Source organism: Lepisma saccharinum, chromosome 20 (assembly GCF_977018435.1).
Source record: "Lepisma saccharinum chromosome 20, izLepSacc3.1, whole genome shotgun sequence".
NCBI classification, from domain to species: domain Eukaryota; kingdom Metazoa; phylum Arthropoda; class Insecta; order Zygentoma; family Lepismatidae; genus Lepisma; species Lepisma saccharinum.
Genome location: NC_139248.1, coordinates 55940539 through 55966495, shown reverse-complemented (window position 1 = coordinate 55966495; position 25957 = coordinate 55940539). Strand labels below are relative to the sequence as shown.

The 25957-nt window shown below is 38.8% G+C and overlaps 2 protein-coding genes across 9 annotated transcripts in view; one reads left to right on the top strand and one right to left on the bottom strand.

Annotated features, from left to right (window-relative positions):
* The first annotated feature begins 11229 nt into the window (after positions 1–11229).
* Positions 11230–12027, top strand: LOC146003472 (uncharacterized). The gene has a single exon (XM_083141762.1). The coding sequence runs from the start codon at positions 11230–11232 to the stop codon at positions 12025–12027; it is 798 nt and encodes a 265-aa protein (XP_082997888.1).
* A 7940-nt stretch (positions 12028–19967) lies between these two features.
* The window catches only part of enok (histone acetyltransferase enoki mushroom), a 328184-nt gene continuing 322194 nt past the window's right edge, over positions 19968–25957 (bottom strand). For all 8 annotated transcript variants that reach the window (XM_083141495.1, XM_083141494.1, XM_083141493.1 and 5 more), the window contains one exon: positions 19968–24237. In XM_083141495.1, coding sequence (XP_082997621.1) covers positions 21883–24237 — 2355 coding nt within the window. In that variant the 3' untranslated portion in view covers positions 19968–21882. The remainder of the gene's footprint in view (positions 24238–25957) is intronic.

Sequence of the window (25957 nt, the reverse complement as noted above, 5' to 3'; positions counted from 1 at the left end):
TCTGATGCTATGCGGAACCTTGCTCCAGAGATAACTGTAACAGGTAACTCCATACTGACACCTTAGGTGAGGACTAATAACATTTTATTCTAACAAGAGAAATGGCTACGATGGCAGAAGTCCTGGGTTCGAATCCCAGCTTGGGCATGGGTATTCTTTGTATATCCCTTCATCAATTCCATCATATCATCACTCCTTTGCATCTTTGTGATAGCCAAATGTGGCAGAAAAGAGGAGTAAATTAAAGCAAATAAATCAATCAATCAATCAGTGAAACAAAGAGTGCAGAAAGAGAGAGAGAGAGAGAGAGAAAGAGAGAGAGGAGCAGACTTTTAATTTTATCAATCAGGTTTGCTACCTTCTTTCATAATAATGATACTCAAATTTATGCATGTTAAAGTATACGTTTTTCAATATTAAGCATATTTTTAGTTAATACTATTTAGTTCCATTCTGAACTTTGCCGGCCCCTGTGGCGGAGTGGTTAGCACATCACGCTACAATGCCAGGGGTCCTGGGTTCGAATCCCGGCCTGGGCATGGATGTTTGTATATTCATCACATCATCACTCATCTCCATCTTCGCAAATTAGCCAAAAGTGGGAGAAAAAGTTAAGTAAAATAAAGCAAATCAATCAATCAAATCCGTTCTGAACTTCAGTTTATGAAACAAATTATTTTGCGGATGCAGTATTGTGCATATGTTGGAATGAACACATTTTTTATCTCATTTATTTCATACGCCATAGACCAATAAATAATCCAAAAATACTATGTAACCATATGCACTGATTTCTTCAGACATTTGGTGGGACCCAAAGCTAAGAAAAGCATAAAGACTAATTCCTTTCTGTTTGCAGGGGGAGGGGGGGAGTAAGAATATGCACACTTGAGCTAACATTTGAAAAGTTGTAATACAATTACTACCTCTGATAACAAAAATATACCTATCAAGGTACATCGAACTCCATGAGCTGGACAAAAAACCACTACATTTTGATTATACAGGGTGTCATTTTAATGGCGCCCACGGACCACGGAAACGTATAGAGGACATCAAAACAAACAACTTTTCTCAGTAACATTTCTCTTGTTAAAGCGTCGTTTCGGCGCTACAGTCGTTCAAAAAAGCCCGTTTTGCCGCCTGGATGCTGGCAACCACACACAACATTTGATTGCATTTGTGACGTCATATCCCGTCGTGAAGCGATGCGTTACAGGGTTGCCAGGAACACGCATATTCTGTGAAAAATGACATAGCTACAATCAGCCACATTATGTACCGTAAAACAAAACGAGAAAACACATTCTGCAACCTAACAGGAAGTAAACAAACGATGCTAAAAATAGTAGAAAGGAAATAGAATTCAAATGGAAATGGTCATATCGAATTTTGTCTCAACTTAGATGTCAAATATTTGCAAATCTAGTTACCAAGTTGGCATCTACAATTTAGTCTATCCACTTCGTCCTTCTGATGCTAGTTGTCTGTGACACACTGAACAGATGACAAAATAGAAATGAAAGAACTCAAAATTCCAAAGGTAAGCAACACATAATATAATGTATATTCAGGACATTATGAGGCAAGTGACAAAAATGGTTGAAAATACAGGGATATAAATAGTAGTAAAACAAACTCTCCGACGACTGTGTTTATCTACGCACCGGATACACATGTAATAGCTTGCAACTCTGAACAGGGCAGTATATTCGCTATTGATTCATCATTAGATTGTTAGTGTGGTTGTACGTGTTTTAGCCGTAATGTAACAACGTGAACCTCAGATACTTCCGTTATCACCACAAAGTACCACAAGGCATCTGGATACAAACCTGTAGATATCAACCTTGCAACGAGATTTGCAAATATTTGACATGTAGCTGGGCTTAAACAGCCACATGTAAGTTGTAAGTACAATAAAAGTTATTGTTGTTGATATTTGACATGTAGGCTGAGACAAAATCCGATATTGACTATTCATTTTCAATACGTTTTTACCATTTCTCATATCGTTGGTTCACTTCCCCTCTTCCCCTGAGATGACTGCTGATATTCTGGCTGGTAGGCTATGATGTTCGGTTTTCTGGACGCGTTTCTCGCTTCGTTTTACAGCTAATAATGTGGTTGGTAGTTTGTCATTTTTCACAAAACTTGTGTGTTCCTTGCAACCCTACCGTGCGCTGTTTCGCCGCAGGAAATGACGTCACAGATACGATCAAATGTTGTGTTGGGTTGCCAGCATCCAGGCGGCAAAACGGTCTTTTTTGAACGGCTGTAGAGTCGAATTGACGCACCAACGTGAAAAATGTTACTGAGAAAAGTTGTTTGTTTTGATGTCCTCTACACGAATCTGTGGTCCGTGGGCGCCATTAAAATTACACCCTGTATAATGATATAACATACTATTTTATGTGTAACTTTTGATTGAGAATTTCATTATCATATTCTGTTCATGTACTGTACTTTTTCCCATAATCCTTTATGGAAGTTTAACATCTTCACACTAGGGATGGCCAAACGGATCCGGATCCGGATCCGAAAAATCCGGATCCAAGAGTTTCGTATCTCAATCCCATTATAATATTACCACACCTTAAGAGGTATTATGATCTTCGATTACAAATAAATTTTTCATTAGTTAATCCTACAAGATTTTTTTTTCAAGTGTTGTTCCAAAAATATACTTTGATACGAATCGGCTAACTCACTCGTGCACAAAAATAATCTTACTTGTTTAACATAAAGTGTCAAAGGTGATTTTGTACATGCCATTGAAACGAATATGTATTCATTCGAATGTATTGGGAATGGAAACACACATAAATGTGAGACATTCCATTCCAGGATGAAACCTTTAACACATATAGCAAGATAGAAATGTTATATAAAAAATTATACAATTGTTCTACAGTTACAGTTTTACAAATTAAAATAAAACATTATAATATATGCAGTGTTATATAATTACAAAGTGTAAGACTAACAAGGGAGGTTATCTAAGTGCCCCCCTCCGATTTCCATGAAACTTGGCAGGTGTATAGTGGGGCCCAATGGAAGAAATACGTGTTTTTTTTTGTTTCAGCTAAAAAACGGTTTTAGTGGGCAAAACCCCCTCAAATGTCAAGATGAGAACAAATTGAAGTGAGGATCTGACCCCTGTGTCCCCCTCAGATTTCCATGATACTTGGCAGGTGTGTGTATAAACGGGCCGAAAGAAAGAAGTACGTGTTTTTTTGTTTCGGCTAAAAAACTGTTTTAGGGGGCAACCGCCCTCAAATGTCAATATGAGGACAAATTTAAGTGGGGATCTGACCCCTGTGTCCCCCCCCCGATTTCCATGAAACGTGGCAGGTGTATAGAGGGGCACAAAGGAAGAAGTACGTGTTTGTTTGTTTCGGCTAAAAAACTGTTTTAGGGGGCAAAACCCGCCTCAAATGTCAAGATGAGGACAAATTGACGTGGGGATCATTTGACCCCTGTGTCCCCCTTCGATATCCGTAAAATTTGACAGGTGTATAGAGGGGCCCTATGCCCCTGTTTCTTCCTCCTAAGACCGTTTTTTTTAGCTGAAACACAAACACACGTATTTCTTCCTTCGGGCCCCTCTATACACCTGCCAAGTTTCATGGAAATCGGAGGGGGAGACTTAGACCTCCCTTGTAAGTGTATTAATTAATTACAAATCGCGGACGCGCGCACACACACTATATCTATATATATATATATATATATATATATATATATATATATATATATATATATATATATATATATATGTATGTACGTATGTATTATAGATATATATTAGAAGATAACAATATGTTATAAACACATTCTTACTTTCCAAAGAAGCACTCATGTGGGATAGCAAAACGGATCTGGATCCGAAAAATCTGGATCCGGACCCACAAGTAATGGATCCGGATCTGAAAATTCCCTATCTGCAGATCCGGATCCGGATTTCGGATCTGCCAGGAAGAAGTAAAAGTAAAAAATTTACCATTCCTGATTAAATAAAACAGTCGCATTCTGCAAAACAGAATATTTCAACCAAGGCTGCCAACAGGGGGGACGGGGGGTGCAGTTGCGCCATCAAGAATTTGGGGGAATTTTTTCCCCTACAAATAATATAAAATTCAACATTTATATGTTTTTCTAAATATATATGTAAAAAAATTACACCTTAAATTGACAATATTTAATCCATTAGATGAAGGAAAGAAAATATTTAAAGACAGGGGTTCCCACAGGGGAACTCAAGTGATGTCGTAACATTGCTGAGACTTGTGTTTGTTAATCTACAAAAATGTAACGTAGTCAAATATGAGCATAATTTAACGCTCTCGAAAGACATGTCAACCGGTCTGTCATCGTCTACTATCTTTAAACGTGATGACCAATTTTCTCAAATACAATGTGAGACCAATCTTTCAAATTATCTTGCAACTATAAAAATTGCAACTCAAAAGCTTTACATCTATGGTGGTTATCATAAATACATTAGTGATTTTACCACCACTCCTCTCCAAAGCTATGAAATATTATTTTAAAAGTTTTAGTACAATATTGCGGACCAATGAAATCTCTAAAATGACTGTTTAATTCCTTATACTCTGAAAATGTATTCTAAACCATTTACAAAAATAACGGGGAAAAACATTGTAGAGTAGCATAGAGCCTGCAACATGCACAAAACAAGTTTTTCATCCACCATCTTGAAACAAATTGTTCAATTTTGTTCACAAGATGTCTAGCAGCAGAAATAATTGTACCTAAATGATTCTAAATTTACAGCAGTTATCATGGTCTTTAAATAGATGACTTATCCCTCCCTGTCCATCCATCCTAACTCATGCTCCTCCTAAAGCATGCACCATATTTTAATAATTCTATTGTCAAATTATAATGCAAGTACATAATGCTCGTGTAAGTTTTGTGCACAAAGCTGATATTGTGATAATTATGAAGATGCACGACTTATATGGATATAGAGCTCCTAACCATACATAAATAACATTTTACTGCATAAGCAAGCAACCCATTAGGATGAGGAATGACAAAAATCATTTAAAGTGTGTTCCTATTCAATCATGTCACAATTAACTACATTTCAATAAAATGTACTCAATTCTCCCTTGTAATGTTTAAATATGCAAAAATGGATTGTATCAATTGATAATCACAGTTGAAACTATGATGTGCCATTATTGTTTCCCCCACATAGGAAGTGACTGATAACTAGGGCTTGGAAGTTGAGGAAAAATCATTCTTTTTCCTAGTGTCCGAAGACGAGGCCCTACATAATATATGTTAATTTTGGGTCATTGTAGGCCAGAAAAAGGTGGGTTTTATTTGTCTTTTTTTGCCTTTTTCGGCGTTTTTTGGCTTATTGGTCCTTTCTTAGCCTTTTTTAGGTCTTAACTGCTTTCTTTTGCAACTTCACCTTCTTTCGACTAATTTTTTACTGCCCATTCTCAATTCGAATCATCATCAGTTCATCACCTCTTAAACATCCTTTCTGCACTAAAGAAATAAAAAATATATATATAACATATATATATATATATATATATATATATATATATATATATTTGGACGACTGAAGCAGGTGCGGTACAAGGTCCTTTAACTGTAACTTGTCTGGAAGGTCGCACTGTAAGTGGCAAATTTCTCTTGTTTTGAAACTTTCAGTTTTTTCGCACTGTGTGTTCCATACCACCGGAATTTTGTATTTTTTATTAATTAAATACGTAATTTAAACTGGTTATTAATTTATTTGGATCACATTTATGCCCTTTTTTCTGTTTTTAGGTCATTTTTTTAATATTTTTAGGTGTTTTTATAGGTCTCTTTTTTTTCTATTTTAAGGTCTTCAAGTTTCAAGCCCTACTGATAACTAAAGTACTACGACATTTCAAAATTATAAGCTTTGTTGGACTATGCTGCATCAATCAATGAAAACATTTTATCTAAAAATTTCTGATACTTTTCTTTTTTGATTCTTGGATATATAATCTTTTTATTTGTTAAAAAGTCCATTTCTAGCATGATTTGGGGAAAATAGCCTGAAAAAAACGACTATGACTTGTACTACATTCATTACTTTTAGTAGCTATTATAAGCTCTGCTAAGACTTTTCTTTACAAGTTTTCCAAACATTTTTGACAATCGTAGAACCTCACAAGTAATAATCCTTTGCACAACAGCCCTGAAGGGCCTTGGTTTACCTACCGACTGCCGGTCTCCCTCCCACGCTTTCCTTCGTCACCTCTAAGCGTGAAGATCTGTATTGGGATAGCCGGGGGGTCAGCCCGACGTATCCCCATCCATTATAGTAGGTTTCCGGGACCGGATTACGCTTGCTCATTCGAAGCTCCCCAATTTCCTCACGATGGTGGGTTGCCACCGGTCCTATACGTAGGCCGAATAAATTCCGACCAGAGCCGGATTCGAACCTACGCCGTCCCACAGCGAACGATCTCAAGACGAGTGAACGCCTTAAACCACTCGGCTATGGAGGAGGACTGAACCTCACAAGTATTTAAAGATTAAAGCAATAATTTACAACATTTTCTGAAGAAAAAAAAACTTTTTGACTGGGTTTTCCTGAAAAAAACCCACATGGGGAAAACTGGGCTGGGCCCACTCATTGCAACCCTGATTCCAGCAGCTGCACAATTCCATTGTTTAAAAAACACATGACGTTTGATAGAAGAGAATGGAAATAGACAATTTGCCTGCTACTTACATTTGCTGAAGTTGGCAAAGAGAAAACAAAATATATGCTTACAGGCCGAAACCAAGTGTTAGGTAATAATCAAAATCTAATTATTGATAACTCGTTTGGATCAGTTTCCAAATTCAAGTACTTAGGAGTAATACTAACAAATGAAAATTATATTAAAGAGGAAATAAAAAGCAGGCTTAATTCAGGAAATGCATGTTACTTTTCTCTTCACAAACTTTTGTCTTCTCGTTTAATATCTAAGAAACTAAAAGTTAAAATATACAAAACAGTAATTTTGCCTGTAATATTATATGGATGCGAAACTTGGTCCCTTACATTGAAAGAGGAAAATAAATTGAGAGTATTTGAAAATAAGATCCTTAGGAAAATATTTGGGCCTAAAAGGGATGAGGAGACAGGTGAGTGGAGAAGGTAACATAATTTAGAAGTACATAATTTGTATTCATGTCCAGATATTATTAGAATGATTAAATCAAGAAGACTTAGGTGGGAAGGCCATGTGGCACGATTGAGAGAGGAAAGAAGAGTTTACAGGATTCTTGTTGGGAAACCGGATGGTAAGAGACCAGTAGGAAGACCAAGACGAAGATGGAAGGATAACGTTGAGATCGACCTAAAATATGTCGGTAGGGATGGAAAAGAGTATATACGTAGATCTTGCTCAGGATATGGACATATGAAAGGTGTGTTGCTGCAGCCATGAACCTTCGGGTTCAAGAAGGCTAGACAGTTAACTAGTTAGTTAGTTACTTAGATTTGCTACCAATTGTACATCCAACAGCAAAAGAAATTGTAGGCAAACTGCCCATGACCATTTTCATTCATTCGGTTTTCAAGAATGTAGTGGTGATGAGTTGAAATAAGATGTCAATAAGTAGAGGATATCTGCTTCAAATCAGCAGAATTTCATTTCTTAAAACAACACAGGATGTAGAATAAAAAATAATGAAAATAGCCATGGGCAATTTGCCTACTATTATATTCAGTGGCATGCAGTGACATTTTCCGTTGGGGAAGCAGATCCAGAAAAATTAAGAAAACCAAGAATTCATTGCTTCTACATTTAACGTTATACTGAAAGAAATTAGCACTCTACCTGATACTGTTTCCTTACCGTCTCTAAGGGGGAGAGATGAATGTCTTGGTGCAGTTGTTCATTTATTTGAACTTCATTTGGTCTGTTGTCAAACGTATGTAATGCAGCAGACGATTGCGGATGATTGAAACAATTTTCTCATGTTGCTATATTCACAAATCCACATTGGCACCACGTAGTTCTTTCCGTAGAAAAGAGGAAACAATGCCAACACTTAAGTTTTTGAAGCTTTCGGTTTCCACACAACCCCTCAAACTTTCCGTAGTTTGAAAGTTAGTTACATTTGAAGCCCTTCTCTGCTGGCACATTTCAGAAATACCTGGAGTTTATAACGATAAAAGTTGTTTTTGGACTTTTTGTGTCGCAGTTTCGTTTACGCTAGAACATATTTTTGGTTTTACATTTCTAATTTACATTTTAAAACTGCTTAAGAAAACCCAAAGATGCTTTACCGTTTTTTTTATTACAAATTTCTAAAATAAACTAGTGGTTAATAAATTTTTAATTTGCCCTGGAAAGTGGATTAATAAACAGAAAATAAACACTTTAACGTCAATTAAAAGAATATGGTCGACTTACTTACGAAATTTACTCAGCGCTGCGCTTTCACTTTGACTGTAATCAACACTTCCGATATAAAAGTACACATCTCGAGAGCTCTCGACACTAGGGGGCAGAAGCTCCTTGATGTCTTCTTTCCGCCGCTGCGTCTTTCCCTCGAAGATCTTCGACGTCTATCCCTCGAAGTAATTCACCGCCGCATTCATAGTTCAAAAGTCGAACTTGGTATCAACGTCGTCACCTTGATTAGCAATTTCTCACTCCACAACTACACACTTGCAGTGTTCTTTTCACTTCTCGCGCTATAAAAGTTGCCACGAGAAAACAGTCTGTATTTAAATAAAATTCCGCGCGCTCTTTTTCCAATCACGTGAACGCTCAAATGTCCGGAACACAGGTCACTGTTAACTGTCCACTAAGCAAACGACATCTACAAAAACAGTCCCCGAATATCTAACTGCAACTTGCTGCCGATAGCACTATCAAATTCGCGAATTTTCCATATCCAGAGATCTCGACGCCAACTGCTGCATATAAACTTCTGCAGCCAACGCGCGAAGCAACGCGGCCTTTCACTCAAAGGCTCTACAAACACTGCTCGAAAAACTTCACCGCGTTTTTCTTTGTCCCTTTACACAATGCATATTAAGGACAGTTCATTTTGCTCGAGGGGTGTTAATCTCTCTCTAACCTCCTCCTCCTCGAAAGAAATAATCAGTCCTCAAAATTATCGGTTATAGATGCCCCCTCCCCTGAAGAGACATTAGATGGACTGGTCAAGGAGAGCTAATGTCTTTTAGAGTCTTCTCCTCTCCTTGAATATTTGTACAACCCTCGTATATACAATTTTCCTTTCAAAATTCAGGTTACAATTTCATAATATCTTCTAACACAGTATACGCACATAGATTTTTCTTCAATTTCACATAATAATTCTGTTCAATCGTTTCTTGCAACCACATGGTAAGAATATTCTCAACAAAGTATACACAATCACAATTTATAAACATTAAAGCATAATAAACATATTACTCAATTTCTTTACATTACACATATTCCTTCATACATTACATAAAATCGACTTTGAATCATTACTACATAATTTATCAATCTATTACAAGTAACTTCAATCATTCACATACTGTTCTGCAGGTTTCTGAATCGCTTTAAAGCAATGTGAATCGATAAAATAATCGATTCATAAATTTATATTTTACTGTTACTGCAATTCCATAATTTTATATTTTCCACATGTTGTGATTCGAAATATTTACTAGAGCTGGTATCGGCAGGTAAGTGTAGAATATTACAAAAGTATTTCGATTTCTATCTTCACAAAATATCATCATACTTAATGAAATTAATCTAACAGTAAACCTCCTTCCTCTTGCCATGATCTTTACCTTTCATTTCTTCTTTAAGGTATCAGCATGCTCAAATTACTAATTTCAGGAAATTAACACTACATCGTACAATACAAACCATTTCTTAACTTGCAACAGAATTATGGACATAATCTTAAACATAATTATCAGCATGTTCTGTATTAAGTAACTACAATAATTTTCGGTTCGCCTTCGACCTACTATTTTTCATTTCTGGTCCGCCTTCGCCATATATTTTTCAACATTTCCGGTCTGCCTTCGACCTTATATTTATGCGTCTCTCTCGCACTATATCTTAATACACACTGACATTTACCTCATATAGCTATGTCCAAGAATTCTGATCACTTCATCATTCTATTAATGCTATTTAACCTTGCTTTCCAAAGAATTTGCTCAAATAACTTTCTTCTGAGCATGACTGTTCTATCTTCTTTCTCATTCGTTCTTCATTATTCTTAACGATTTTGAGGCTTACTTCCATTTTTTCTCTTACTCTTTGTCATTTTTCTCTTATTACAAAGTTATTTTCAAATTCAAATTTTCATTATCTACCTACTTATTGATAATAATAGTTACCAGCGCTTCTACCAACCATCAATACTTTTTACATTGAACCACAACTAGTTTTCACATAATTTATACAAAACAACTGACATTAAATAACTTTTTTCTTTTCTTTTTCTCAATTTTCAATATACTTGGATCATAACATACGCACATTTTTTTTTTAAAACAGCTTATTTACATTTGAACAATTTCCATCATTTTACGTGCTTTTTCCGCCGTGACCTGTTCTCAATGTCATCTATATGATCCTCCAGAGATCGAACATAGGACTGCACTTCACTTACATCTAACTTGAGTTGGTCTGTTTCGGTCTTGATTTTTTCCATTCTTCCTACCAGTCTGCTCACAGTGACCGATAGTTGCTTCACTTCGCACATAATAGTTTCATTCGAGCTTTTTACGAGCATAACTTGCTTCAGTTCGGAAAGTTTGCTCTGGACATCAACATTGTTACGTGCAGCTGGGTTCTGCTCAATTCCGCCTATAAGCAATAGCGTTAACACCACCAATCCATATGCGACATAGCACGTATTATTCCGAAAATCACTTCCTACTTTGCCTTGGGAACCTGATCGCCAAGCGGCTCGGAAAAGGCCGATCGCCTGCCGCCACTGCATCTTTGATATCCCCATCTAGTTCCATTTGACTGGCCGCTGGAGACAAACGAAAACGCGTCCACTCGGTTTCACATGTATTTCTTTAAGCCTGATCGCATAACACGTTCAGTTGATTTGCCGATTCTACAGAACACTGAATTCTGATGGATAGACGCAGAACGCATTTCACAACAATGCAGTGGCAACAATTCATCGATATCACGCTTCCGTTAGCTTCAGCGATTTTGGGACCTTGAGGAGATATATACCATGCATAGAACAAAGGAAAAAATCAGATGTGATCGTCACTATTATAAAAACACGGTGAGGGACGAAACAGGCAAATTCATCGTTCGACTTCCACTCAAAGAAAGCCGAGAAGCATTGGGCGATTCACTTCAACATGCCACCAAGAGATTTCTCCAATTAGAGAAAAGACTTGAGCATCAACCGGAACTAAGGATTCCTTACAATGAATATGAACAGCTAGGTCACATGGTACCTGTAGGACAGTTACCGATGTCCCATGACCACAGGGTAGCCTACTATTTGCCACATCACACTGTAATCAAACCACAGAGTTCCACGACCAAGGTTCGTGTTGTTTTCGACGCATCGGCCAAAACCACAAGTGGCAAGAGCCTCAATGACATATTGATGGTCAGGCCCACCATACAAGATTTATTCTCCATCATGACAAGATTTCGCACACATCCTATAGCATTCACAGGAGATGTAGAGAAAATGTACAGAATGATTAAGGTGCAAAAAGATGACAATCCATTACAGCGAATATTGTGGAGAAGCTCCAACAAGCCTCGAATTGAAGTTTTTGAGCTACGAACGCTTCCGTATGGCACAGCTTCGGCATCATTCCTAGCTACTAGATGCTTACAGCAACTGGCAGACAGCGAAATCAGCAGGCATCCTCGCATCAGTATTATCATCAAGGAAGATATGTTAGTTGATGACGTAGTGAGCAGAGCACAAGACGTAGCTGAAGCATTGCAGATTCAGGCAGAATTAATTAACATTATGCAGCGTGGAGGATTTACTTTGCGTAAATAGTGTTCGAAGAGCACGACAGTGCTAGAAGCAGTTCCACCAGCCATGCATGAAATGAAGCTTCCAGTCGAATTTCACGATTAAGAAGTGAAGACTTTAGGCTTATCTTGAAATCCTATTGCAGATAAATTACTGATCAATAGCAAAGCTTCTGAAGTAGCAAATAACGTCGAAATATATGAAGCACTAAACGACAGGTAGCATCAGTCGTTGCGTCAATATTTGACCCTTTAGGTCTCATCACTCCAATTGTTATTACATGTACATACAAATCATTACTTCAACAATTGTGGATATGCAATGTTCAATGGGATGAAGAACTTCCACAAGACTTGAATCAGAAATCAGAAAAAAAAAACAGTTGCGCAGACAACTCCCTGCAATTAAACACATTGAAGTCAATCGTTTTGTTCTAATTAATGGAACAGTTAGAAATATCCAGATACATGGATTTGCAGATGCATCTCAATATGCTTACGGTGCATGTTTGTACAACCTTGGTGACAATGAAGTTCGACCAGAAAGGAATACGTGATTAAATGCACAGAGGCATAGGCGGTCGAATGAGTGACCCGCAGAAGTGACGCATGTGTGTAAGAGGAGGCGTGTGAGCAGGCAAGAATTGTGATCCCAGCATGTTGCACCCAAGGTCAAGTAAAGAACGAAAACGGGGAACTATACGCGTGACATTGAACTTCAACCAGGCACCAGACCCATACGGAATATTCCAGATAGTGGCGCATTCGACGGAAGCATGACGTCACGGACACGATAAGGGAGTCCGCCGTATATAAGCGCGTGCTGTGCACCGAGGAACCGCAGTGCACCATCACCATGGCCAGGGGCAAACCTATTGACAACACCGTGAGGAGAAGAGTGGTGGAGTTGCAACGGGAAATAGGGCGCCAACTGAACTTACCCAAGTCAACCGTCCACCAAAATACGGGTACTGCAGAGCCAGGTAAGGCCCCCGGTCGAAACGCCTGCTCAGCGTACGTGACCTACTGATATTTAGGCGCTATATCCAGACCAACAATCATGTTTCTGTGGCCGAATTACGACTGTGGACTCGAGAACGCTTTCACATTGAAGTGTCAACCAGAACCATTCGCCGTTACCTACAGCGATGCGGCTACCGAGTGTACAAGGCGAAACGTAAACCCTTCCTTTCCATGTTGAATAAAGGCAATCGACTACGGTGGGCACGAATGTACCGGGGATGTACATTTCGGCAGTGGAACAGGGTTTTGTGGACGGACGAATCCATTTTTAATGTTGTGTACAGGAAAATACGGAAAACAGTGATTTGTCGGGAGGAGGAACAGAATGAAGCAAAATGTTATGCACGTCGGGTACAGAAACCTGCGTCAGTGATGGTATGGGGATGCATGACGGCATCTGGGGATGGCCCACTACACGTCTGTGAGGGCACTGTGAATGCACACGCCTATACACGCATACTGGAGCGGCATCTTCACACAGTGCGAAGGCACCTGTTCCACAGGCGGCGTCTCATCTTTCAACACGACAATGCCAGGCCTCATACAGCGCGGCTGACAAGAGAATGGTTGACTCGCCATCACGTGCGAACTCTGCCATGGCCACCATCGAGTCCCGACCTCTCGCCCATTGAGAATGTGTGGCGTGTTCTTAAGCGACGTGTGCAACAGAGGGGACCCACGACAGTGGCTGCTCTTATCGCCTGCCCGCAGAAGGAATGGCACCGCATCGATGTGGAATACCTTGAACGACTCGTCCGCAGCATGCCCCGACGCATTGCCACAGTTATTCGCCGACGGGGCGGCGTCACACCATGGTAAACAGGATCTCCTCTAACAGTGGTCGAACTTCAATGTCACGTGTAGATGGACGAAAATGTTTTATTTTGTGTGGACATCATACATTGCTGCGTTGCAGCGGAAATTTATGTTTTCCTTTGTTCCATGTAGCCTGCTGAATAAAATATGTTCAGCATATGCATGTGTTCTCCTTCTTTCACAACGCACTCCTATATTTGTGACTGGTCGAACTTCATTGTCACTAAAGTTGTATGTGCATTCAACTAACCACAAAGGTGAAGCAGCAGTAAATCTACTTCGTGCTAAATCACGAGTAGCGCCAGTCAAGAAGGTGACATTACCTCGTCTTGAATTATGTGCAGCATTACTCCTAGCAAGAATAGTCCACAAGGTATTACCAGTTTGACGTCTGAAATTAGACGAGATACATCTCTGGTCGGACTCACAAATTGTATTGGCATGGTTAGCAGCACCATCCAACAGAAGGAAAACCTTTGTAGCCAACCGGGTAGCAGAGATTCAAGACATTATGCAAATTAGCGATTGAAAACATGTTCCTTCAGCAGATAACCCGGCAGATATAATCTCAAGATGTATTGAACCCACTTCAATGCAACATAACCATTTATGGTGGCATGGGCCACATTGGTTAACAGATACAGAAGAGCATTGGCCACTTACGCAGCAGCCAAGGAAAGTAGAAATTCCGGAAGGAATAAGCATAGCAGCAGTATCAGTTTGCCAGAATTCAATTGAGCAAACATTCGAAAGGTTCTCCAAATTATCGAAATTAACTCGAGTGATAGCTTTCTGTCAGCGATTCATACATAACTGCAGAAAGTCCAACAACAAAGTAAAGGGAAGTCTTTCAACAAAGGATGCAATCAGCATTGCATACATGCATCAAGACTGTTCATCTATCAAGCTACAATTCTGAAATTCAAGATCTTCAACGGCACCAACAAGTTTCAGCCAACAGCACATTGAAGGGCCTGCACACATTTTTGGACAGCAACAACCTTCTTCGTGTTGGATGAAGACTCAAGAATAGCAATTTGATTTATGAAAAACATTAAATTATTCTACCTTCGGAAGGTCACCTGACACAGCTTATAATAGAAGTGGAATGTTTGAGACAGCTTCATGCAGGAGCACAGTTATTGTTAGTCATCCCTCAGGCAACAATACTGGATTGCACGAGCAAGGCGTACAGTCAAGCAAGTAATTCACAATTGCCTCGCATGTTACAAGTTGAAGGCAACCACGGCCAAGCAATTCATGGGTCAACTTCCGTCACCTAGAGTCACACCGTCTAGACCATTTCTCAACTCTGGTGTAGACTATTGTGGACCTTTTCTGTTGAAATCGCATTCGCCACGCAGCAAGGTTCATCGCAAATCATATGTAGCCTTATTCATTTGTCTAGCCACCAAGGCTTTACATTTAGAGCTCGTCTCCGATCTCGCCACAGACGCATTTATCGCAGCCCTGCGAAGATTTACATCTCATAGAGGTAAATGTGCCAATCTGTACAGTGACAATGGGAAACATTTCGTCGGGGCAAGAAACGAACTTAAAGAGCTACACAACTTATTTTTGTCACAGGAATTCACACAAAATATTCATTAGTACGCGAATTCTGAATTCTTCCAGTGGCATTTCATTCCACCTAACTCACCACATTTCGGAGGAATATGGGAGAGTGGAATACGCTGCATGAAGTATCATTTAGTTAGAGTAGTAGGAAAGTCAACACTGAATTTTGAGGAATTTGCAACTTTGCTCACCCAAATAGAAGCATGCATAAATTCAAGGCCTTTGACTGTTTTATCCGAGGATCCCGAAGATTAAAGTGCTCTCACTCCTAGACATTTTCTCATTGGTTCAGCCCTTACTTCCTTTCCCGAGCCAGACCTCACTGACCTCCCAGGAAATCGACTGTCCAGATGGCAGAAAACTCCAAAGCTTTCATCAAAACATTTGGCAGCGATGGTCCAAGGAGTATTTAAATGGTCTTCAGCAACGATCCAAGTGGACTAGCATCCAAGAAAACTTTAAACCAGGTTTGATAGTTGTTATCAAAGACGACCACTTACCTCCCCCATCATGGAAATTGGGAAGAGTTACCAGCGTCCAGCCAGGAAGAGACGGCTTAGTGTGAGTGGCCACAGTGCATACAGCTTTTGGGATCTTCAAGAGATCGATTCACAGATTAGTTGCACTCCCTCAGTGCAAGGACGGAGATAAGTGAATTTAGTTGTTCAAATGTTGTTTGGCCACGAGGGGGGAATATGTCTCAAGTCATAATTGATATGTTTGATATTTTTATACATAGATGTCAGGGGCTTTCAGTTTTGTTTTAGGCTTACTCTCAAACAAAGAGAGAGAGAGACGCTCAGTCAGTTTGCGAGACAATATGGCCGAGTGTGTGCGCTGATTTCATTCTGTCCATTGCGTTGCAATGCAGCAAGTTTGTGCATACATGTAATCTTTTGTTTTATTCAATATATCTTCGTTATTATCAGCGAGTGTCATTTGCAATCACCTTATGGAATACAATATGGTCCTCCACTCCAGAGGTATGGGTTTGTGATAAAAGTGACATGCAGTTTCTTTGGCATGCATCGTACAAATTAGACAGACCCATCTCGGCCCAACAGGAAAGCACATTTTGGTTCATCAGTGGCCACACTCAAAACATTCATTTTGGTCCTACAGTGACCGGATTCAATCACACTGTATTCAATCATTTTATGAATCAAAATACATTTTCCTTCAATATATTTTGTATTTTAGTCTCTTTTCTGCACCTTTGGTTAATCATAAGTGACTATGAGGATGAATTATTAGATGATCTTGAAGGGACACTCGCAAATACACGTAACACTCATGCCCATGAAAGAATTTGGACCTGAGAGCTTCTCTGACAAGTTCAAAAGCAACTACTTAACTTGCTCAGCCATGTATACGAATTTCATTACACAATTGATGAAGATATATTTTTTGTACTTTACCATGATATCTTAAAATACTCAGCACGATATAATACAGCATTTTTTTTAATGTTATTTTTTACAGGTTTTATAAGAATTGTCCCTATTGACCAAGCACCTTTCCATTTCTGCAAGCAGCAGTCTTCATTTTTGACAGCAATTAGATCAAAGCAACAATGGAAACTAACCAAAACAATATTTGGCTGGTGACAATGTCCAATGCTGCCAAATGTGAATTTAGTTTTGCCAAATACTGATAGGGAGCACCAAGTGTCCTGGAGAACGAACGTCATACAAATAAGCTTTCGAGACATTGGCTGCAATGTCCGACAATCCAACTCATAAGTGGAACAGCAAGATGGCATTGTTGAACCAGATCAGAATTATGAACAAAAAGGTTATCCCATCTACACTCTTTCCTATTGGGAGTTTATTCTTCGGGAGTATATTCTCCAACCACGTTTTGGACAAATCTCTGATGATGTTATCAAAGTTATGATTGCCGTAACACTGTGCACAAGTATAGAGCTGCCACTCAGGAAAAGCATTTCAAACTAAGCACTCACATCCAGGAATGTTATACAATAGTTTATGCAGTTTTGTAGTGCATAAACTAAGTGTTGTTGTTTGCAAGGCTAAACTGGGAGATGATTAGCCTCGAGTTTGGTGCCTAATACAGTGGTTCCCATACTTTTTCCTCTCACGACACACTTAGTGTTTCAAGATTAGTTTTTAGATTTTTGCAAAGAGCTGGTCTTTTCCACCATGTGCAAGGAAGCTTTTTCTACATTCCGACTTTTAATGTGTTGTTTTTGTCTTGTGCACGTCTTTTTACAACTTTGCACTTTTAATTTTTCCCAAGGAGCTTTCTACATCCCTTGTTTTAATCTCTTAAGGGGATATTTCCCCAAATATATTGAAGGGTGCAGAATGGCCTGAAGTGCTGACGCACCCAAAAAGTTTAAATTCATTCATTGATTCAAGATTATTTCGTGGAGCCCAAATCAGAATGTAGGCCTATCTAACACTTGCAATGTCCAGTTAGTGTTGTTAGGTTGCTTAAGTTAAAAAACACACAATTTCAAATTCAGAAACATTTTGTGTAAAAAGTTCTAAAACTACATGTTTGGTAACAAGTGTCATTTCAGTGGAAATATTGGAACATTTCGCGGTGTCCCAGTGCACAGTGGTGCACACTTTGGGAACCACTCTACTAATACAATGAAATCTCAATTGTACGTTATCGGAATTTTATCATTTTTCCTGTACTTTTTTCTTTAGTCACAGTCCCTTAGAAATGCACTATCAACACTCCACTGTACAGATTTTAAAACTTGCAAAAACTTCCTTCCTCCTTTGATGCATCTTTATTCTCCTGAAGACAAAAACCAATGAACTTAATGCATCAGAGAGCTCTAATTTTCAAGTATAGTTTCACAGAATCGAACATTAAATTTGTCACGGTTTCAAATTTGTTGTTGTGCCCTATGTCGGTGCGAGACCTGGGCCATACAATATATGCAAGGCCTATAACCAAAATGTTTCCGAGGTTTGAAAAATTGAAATTTTTGTTCCTTAGTCTGAAGTGCAGGTGTCCTATATGATCACAATTAATAAACAATTAATTCACATATTTTGTATTATTACGTACGAGCAATGAAAATATGTCGGAAGGTTGAAGCCAAGAATTATGGGAGGTAAAAGTTCCTAAATTAGTGGTTTTTTACTTCTGATATGCCATTGGTGCGGCATTCCTTACATCTAATTGCAAAACTGGTGTGTTCAATATTTATCAAAGTGGCAAATTTTAATCATATCTAAGATCATTTTCTACCAAAATACTTTGTTTACTTTCCATTTCATTTTGACATTGTAGTGAATTTACATTCTTTCACATAAAATAATATTTTCACTTATAGATTCCATTCTATAATTAAATGAATAATGCAGATTATTTATTTTTTATTAAAATATGTGAACATGATTTTTGTGTAGAACTTTTGTTTAGAATATGATTTAAGAAATTTTGGATATTTTAAAATATGTCAAAACAATACATGAAGTTCAGAAAAATTGAATTACTTGTTTGGAAGCACCAGCATCATATGAACTTGTAATAAACCATACATAAACAATTACTTATCTGGTGTGGCACTCACCCCATAGGGTCAGCTCTGCACAGAGACAAAACATTTCATATGAAAGTACATGAAATATTCGTGAAAACTGAAGAAATTACTTTGTACAAAACAAGCCGAAACTTGGTAAATGAACACACGAAAGTGCACAAATTCAACTAAGACCTCTATGGGTGTACTCACCATTCCTTGTGCACTCCCTTCCCATGGTAACCCCGTTTGGCGAGCCAGACAACTTCAAGTCATCTTGCAGCGAACAGTAGCGATAAGTTGACCCCGCACCTTGAGGACTAAGAGCACCCAGCGATTCAAACTTGTCTTGTTTCATCGGCAAAGGATCTTGCAAGATGGCGGCATCAGTGGGGGATATATATGTGGTATAAAGTTATTGTGGAGATGGTTACGGTTATACTTGGCATAGTCTAACAACATTCTTTGTATTGAAAATAAATAAATTATACTTTGAAAACATTTAAATATTGGTTTGAAGTGTAAGAAGAGAGAAGTTCATTGTTTTCACATGCAGTGAATATCTCGTCTGCTTCAAACAACAAATAGTGTTTCAACATATGATTTGTACAATACAATCTTCATCAATGGATGCTAAGTATATGTATCTCATGCGACCAAACATAACTTTTTTCTAAATTCACAATATATATTTTGATTGAACTCTGAATATTATGAAGATGAATATGAAAATGAACTCAAAATTGTTTTTAAATTACTAGCTACTTTTTTCATTCTTTCCTAAATATATTTATTCTCTGTAGTTTTTCCATTTATAATTTGTATGCTAGTTATTGCATTGACTAGTTTCATCTGCAGACTGCATGTGACTTTTATTGTTTGGCGATTCAGCTAAGACAATATTATGCCGAAAGTTAGTAGTGACATATTTCATCTGCGATATATCTTGCAGTTGTCCGACTTGCCGAATGCGGAACTGTTTTTCCGGCTCGACACTGGAAATTGGGTAAAGTGGAAAAGGTAATGCAATAAACCACACAACATAACTTACATTGTGAATGTATTAACAGCCTTTTATATACAGCTCTATAATCTACAGCAAAAGAAATGCAGTACAAGTGTTTGAAGGCAGACCAAAACTAGCATGTTATTAAGTTGTCTTGAAACAATTTGCCAAAAACTGGCAGACTGCATTAATGTGACAACCAATTTACTTCTGTGCAATAAACAGTTTCCATACTCTATCTCTTCATATCATCATAAAAAATAATTAAGAAATGTACAGAGATAGCAATAAAACTTAGATAAATAGAGGTTACAGCCAAATACTTTTTTCCTTAATATCACTTATAACCATATACATATATTGTATGTATTATGCTATTATTTTTTTCTTTCCCACCAGTGGCAAGATAAAATTTTCACTCTAGCCGTACGGACAGGATAGTGTGATGGATCACTGGTCACTCCTAAAGAAACTGACACAGAATACTAGACAAAGTGGGAGAAAACTAACACAGCAATATAACAGTTCAGATCTGCAGGATAACTAACCGAACGCTTCAGTCTGTTTCAACACTGCCTACTTTAAGTACCGCCTCGGTCAACAGCTGGCCAACACATTTACACAGTGCAACAAATGCCCAACGGTAACTTCAACTTTATCTACGGTTGCCTCCAAGGGATAACATTCACATCTCAAAACACCTTACTTGACATGATATGCCAACTGTAGTAATGTATGTTAACTGTCAACTTTGCAACATATTCTCGACACAGAGTATTTTACAAAGCATGTTTTTTTTCCACTTCCACATGAAAAAAAATTAAAAGAAAAAGTTAAGAAAAATTTGTACCTTGACCATATTTTTTTTCCAGTACTCTCTTATGACAAATGTGTACTCTTCTTACTACACAGTGGAAAACACTTTTCAAAATAATTTTACCATTATGAAACACAATTTACAATGACATATTTCCACATAGTGATAAAATGATGTACTAATCACAGTCTTAAAAAGCTGTCCAAACGGAACAGTCTTTTGAAAAAAAAAAAAAAAAAGGACAAAATTCTGACACGTTTTGTCAGCATTTTATCTGCCATGTAGTGTAGCTGCTACATACTTTCACCTAAAAGAACTGCAAATTAAAAAATACCATGCAGCTGTATGTACATTTTCTTTTTTTGATTGGAATCTAAATGTCACAATATTACAACCAACAGCACTGCTGTATAATTCATACAACGTTGTTCAACATATTTTACAACCGTTTTCCCCTCCAATGAATTTACATATGTATGCTATTTTGTAACAGCTTCAGTTTTCTGATAGTCACACTGTGATGGGAAGGACTTGGGGAAAAAATACTGTTACACACAGAAAACAAACAAAAATGTAATTCTGTACATGGATTACTGAAGAAATCTAACGAACAACACATGACCAAGATCAGTAATGTTACTTCATTCTGACTAAAAGGCAGGTACCTATGCTACATAAACAAAGTTCCAAATATTTATCTTTTTATTGTTTTTTCTTTTTTTAGCATGAAGCAGAACGGAAACAGCAGAAAGAGTTTCCAAAGCCATGGATGTCATTCTACTTGTAGTATTCGACACTCCCAACTTCTCAGGTTAACACTTTCTCTCTGAATCAATTTCATGCACTCTTACGTATACATCCAGATGCACACGCACAAACACACGATATTCACACAAGTTTCTTTATTATGCTTTTCTTCTACTGCACGCTAGCGTAGACTTCACAGTCGCCGCACTGAGATTTTTTCGCTTTTGTTCCTTAAAAAATCAGTTTTCAAAATAACCTATCACAACCCTCTTCATTTCAAAGAGCACACAAAAATCCACGCTTTCATACCAAACACTCGCAACAATTATCCACGATGCAAATGGTGCATGGCACAAGATAATTCCCTTACACCATAGATCATCCCTGACTACCGCCGCATGGTACTATTCAACTGCTGCATCAACGTACCATTGATGTACCCATACGTGTACATTGTACTTTGCGGTGCACCTCTCTGAATAGAAGGATCCTGATATTGCGTCTGCGCATGCATCGGCATGACACCCATTTGTACAGGTAGCTGTGTCTGATTGATAAATCCAGTGTTTGTGATGTAACCAGCTACAGTTGGGGCTTGTTGTGTCATTCTGTACCCATTTAAGGGTGGATACTGGGCCATAAGGTTAGGACTGATTGTCATATTGGGAGTTCGTTGAATCTGTCGTGAACGGCCAGGGTTATTCTGATAATATTTTGAGTACCCTGCTGCGAGAGTAACTTGAGTTTGTAGATTGGGAATTGGTGGAGTTGCAAGATTCCGCTGCACTACTTGTGGTGGTGGGGTCATTGTGTTATGCGGAGGAGGAGTCAGATTGGGAGGCGGTGTCATGGTACTGCATGAAGACGGAGGAACCATTTCTAAGCCGTTTGTAAGCTGTTGCAGTTTTGCAAGGCTGCACGAAGAACTATTTTGCGACACTGATGCATGGGGCGTCGGTGTCGGAGTTGGTGTTGGGGTGGGCGATGGACCTGGAGGTGCTGTTTGTACGTAGAAGTTGGTACCGGTGGATACGGCACATGCGGACGATGGAGGCGGCGGACCGACCGATGACAAACGTTGATTGCTGCTTGGTGGTTGCCCCACTCCGTGCTGTGCCATTCGGTGCTGGATCACAGTCGTCATGGGTAAGCTGACGTATGTTCCAGTCGTGCCTGCCTGTGAAAATGCAGGGGAGGACATTGCCATCTGGGGAACGCCAATGTAGTTACCCTGGCTGATTACTGCCATGCTTCCGTGATGCTGCATCCCGATTGGTCCATGTTGGCTGCTGGCTGAAAGGTGGTAACCTCCCTGATGCGCTCCAATCACTTGATGTTGCTGCGATGATGCAGTCATACTTGGATGATGCTGCAACTGGGCAGACACTAATTGCTGGGGTTGAATCTGTTGCTGGCATTGATGCTGAGACTGTTGTTGATGCTGAGATTGCTGATGTTGGGATTGTTGATGTTGGGACTGCTGATGTTGAGACTGCTGATGTTGGGACTGCTGATGTTGAGACTGCTGATGTTGAGACTGCTGATGTTGAGACTGTTGATGTTGTGTGTGTTGATGTGGAGAGTGTTGTTGTTGGGATTGCTGTTGCTGCTGCTGCTGTTGTTGTTGTTGTTGCTGATGATGATGATGATGAGTAGGTGGTGTATGTTGCTGTACCAGTGGCTGCGGAGTTGGGGGCGTTGGTTGCTGCATCGGAGGCTGGGGAGTCGGTGGTGTTGGTTGCTGTATTGGATGTTGTGGTGTAGGTGGGGTTGCCTGTTGCTGCATAGATGCTTGTGCACAATCCATGTAGCTTTGCGGCGTGGGTGCCGAATGTGGTGGTTCAACAGAGTTCTGCTGCATGTCATTCGAAGAAATAGACGTAGGAGATTCTAAACCCAACTGGCTAACATCCAGATCGCACTGACCATAACCGTGCATAGAGTGGACTGAATTTGTGGTGGAATCAGGAGTGTAGACACCCAAGCTTGGGATTTCCGGCTGAGGCGGTGTAGGAGTGGTTTGCTTCACCGAACCAGGGTTCATCGCAGTTGGCGTCGGGGGTTGCCCTCCTTCGACACTGCTGTCCATCTTTGGTGTTGTGTTTCCGCTTCCCAAATCAGTATCCCTATGCTTCTCGTCTCCATTGCTCATGTCAATCGGGAGATTTCCATGTTCAGTATCGTCACTTTCCTGAGATTTCAATACTGTAATGTCTGCACTGTTATCACTGTTGGATTTATCACTGTCTTCCATTGCACTATTGGTTTGTATTGTGTTTTCATCATGAACCATCGCTGGAGAATTTGGCTTCCCAACCTCCACACATTCAATATCTTCCTTCTCTTCCTCGATCTTATGTTCTGGTGCTTCCTGTACAGGCGAGTAACTGTTCTCTCCTGCTGGGGAGTGGACAGGAGAATTAGGTTTGCTATTTAGCTCTATTTCGGGCATTTCACACTTGTTACACTCTTCGACAGGTGCTTCCTGCTCTGGTGTGGATTCTTCAATGTGTTTTACTTCATTCTCATTCTTCTGCATACTGTCTTCTTCGGTGTCTTCAATCATTTCAATGTCAGGGCAAGATTCGTCAGGGTTTTCCTTTATTTCATCGTCATCTTTTTCATGATCACTTTCTGTGTTTGTGTCATGCTCTTCTGAGGTGCATGTCTTTGGTTCGTCAACGTCCATAGTTACGTCTGACTCCTCATGAGTCTTTATCTCCAACTCAGACACAGCTTCCTCCTGAAATTACACATAAACATAAATTCTATTATTAGAGCTACATATTTATTAGGGATGGGACGATATGAAATTTTAGCCGATACCGCTATAGTACCGATATAAAATTTACCGATACCGATAACCGATATTCTACCGATCCGATATAAAATTAGAAATGGTCCTGGAAGAACCTGAAAGGTTCATTGACCTCCTTAAAAAATGTGTGTTTCAAAATGACTGCGGTGCAATAGAAATTGTATATTTAGACATTTACTTTTTAAAAAAGTAGGGCATGGAGATTATCCATAAAAATTACAACATCAATGGCAGAATTTTGAACTAAACCATCAGATATTTATCGATATATCGGATCGGTAAAATAATCGGTAATTTTACCGATACACCGATTTGCCTATATCGATAGAGTACCGATTAATCGGTCCCATCCCTAATATTTATAGTGAATAACAAATTTGATTTGAAAACTACACATATTACACAAAATAAACATTTCCTTTCCAATAGCACATCATAGTTATTTGAGTAAGTTTATTCCTGTATAAGGAATCAATTTTTTACTTCAATTTATAAAATCTTTACAGCAGAATCAATTTTCCATGATTTTTCATAACTCTCAGGATAATTCACTTCAGAAAGTGTTGGTCAGTAAATAAACTCAAAATTTAGTCTTTAAGGGTTCATTTCATATTTTGCTGTTCATTTCGTTACATTTCACAACTAAACATGGTAAGAAAATGTACCTCCCACCTTTCAAAACATGAAAAATGAACATCACAGAATGTTATTTCGCATTTTGTGTTTCAGTCAAAAAAAGGCAATAAGTATGCCTCTAGCCATTATACAATAAAACCAAATTTTGGAAACAAAGGATGTTAGTAGAAACTTATACAGCAGTGATCTTGAAATTTTTCTTTGGAGTGGATGAAGAACCAACTGTTTAACAGCTACAGGTTTGTGGGCAAAATTCATTACAGTATTGGTAGTGTGTAAAATCGTGCACCAATCGTATGCTGATGTAAGGTATTTACATTAGTATGTTTCAGTTCCAAGATTGTTTACAGCAGCTGCTTCAACAGCAATGAAGTAGACTATAATAGGGGAGTAAAGTATTAAAAAGATGCAATTTTATACACCTTTATAATAAATACTCGCATGTTAGCAGACATGGTGAACATTAAAAAGAAACCATGAGACAAATTTTGTATGAACAATTGAACATACGTGAAGTGTGTGCAAAATTTGTCCCCAGAATTCTCACACAGCAGCAAAAGGAAAATCGGAAAGACATCTGCTCCGACACACTTGAATGATCAGAGAGCACCCCAACTTGCTGTAATAGGTCATCGCATGTGACGAGACCTGGATTTTCCAATATGATCCTGTAATAAAGCAGCAGCCACTGCACTGGAAGAGTCCCAGTTTGACACAAATGAAAAAAGTATGCATGTAGCCCAGCAAGAGCAAGTCCACACTGAAGGAAAAGTTGGTTGTTTTCTTTCAACGTCCAGGTTTGGGTGGTCACTGGGTGCCACAGGATCAAACAGCTACTCAGCATTAGTGCATTAAGGTTTTGACTTGAGTACAAGAATGCATGCGGAGGAAACAGCCAAATCTCTGAAAGAACATCATCTCAATGCTGCATCAGTATAAAATTGTCCTGTCTGTGAAACGGTGTTTGGCTGATAAATGCATTCCAGTGCTTGAGCATCTCCAGTACTCA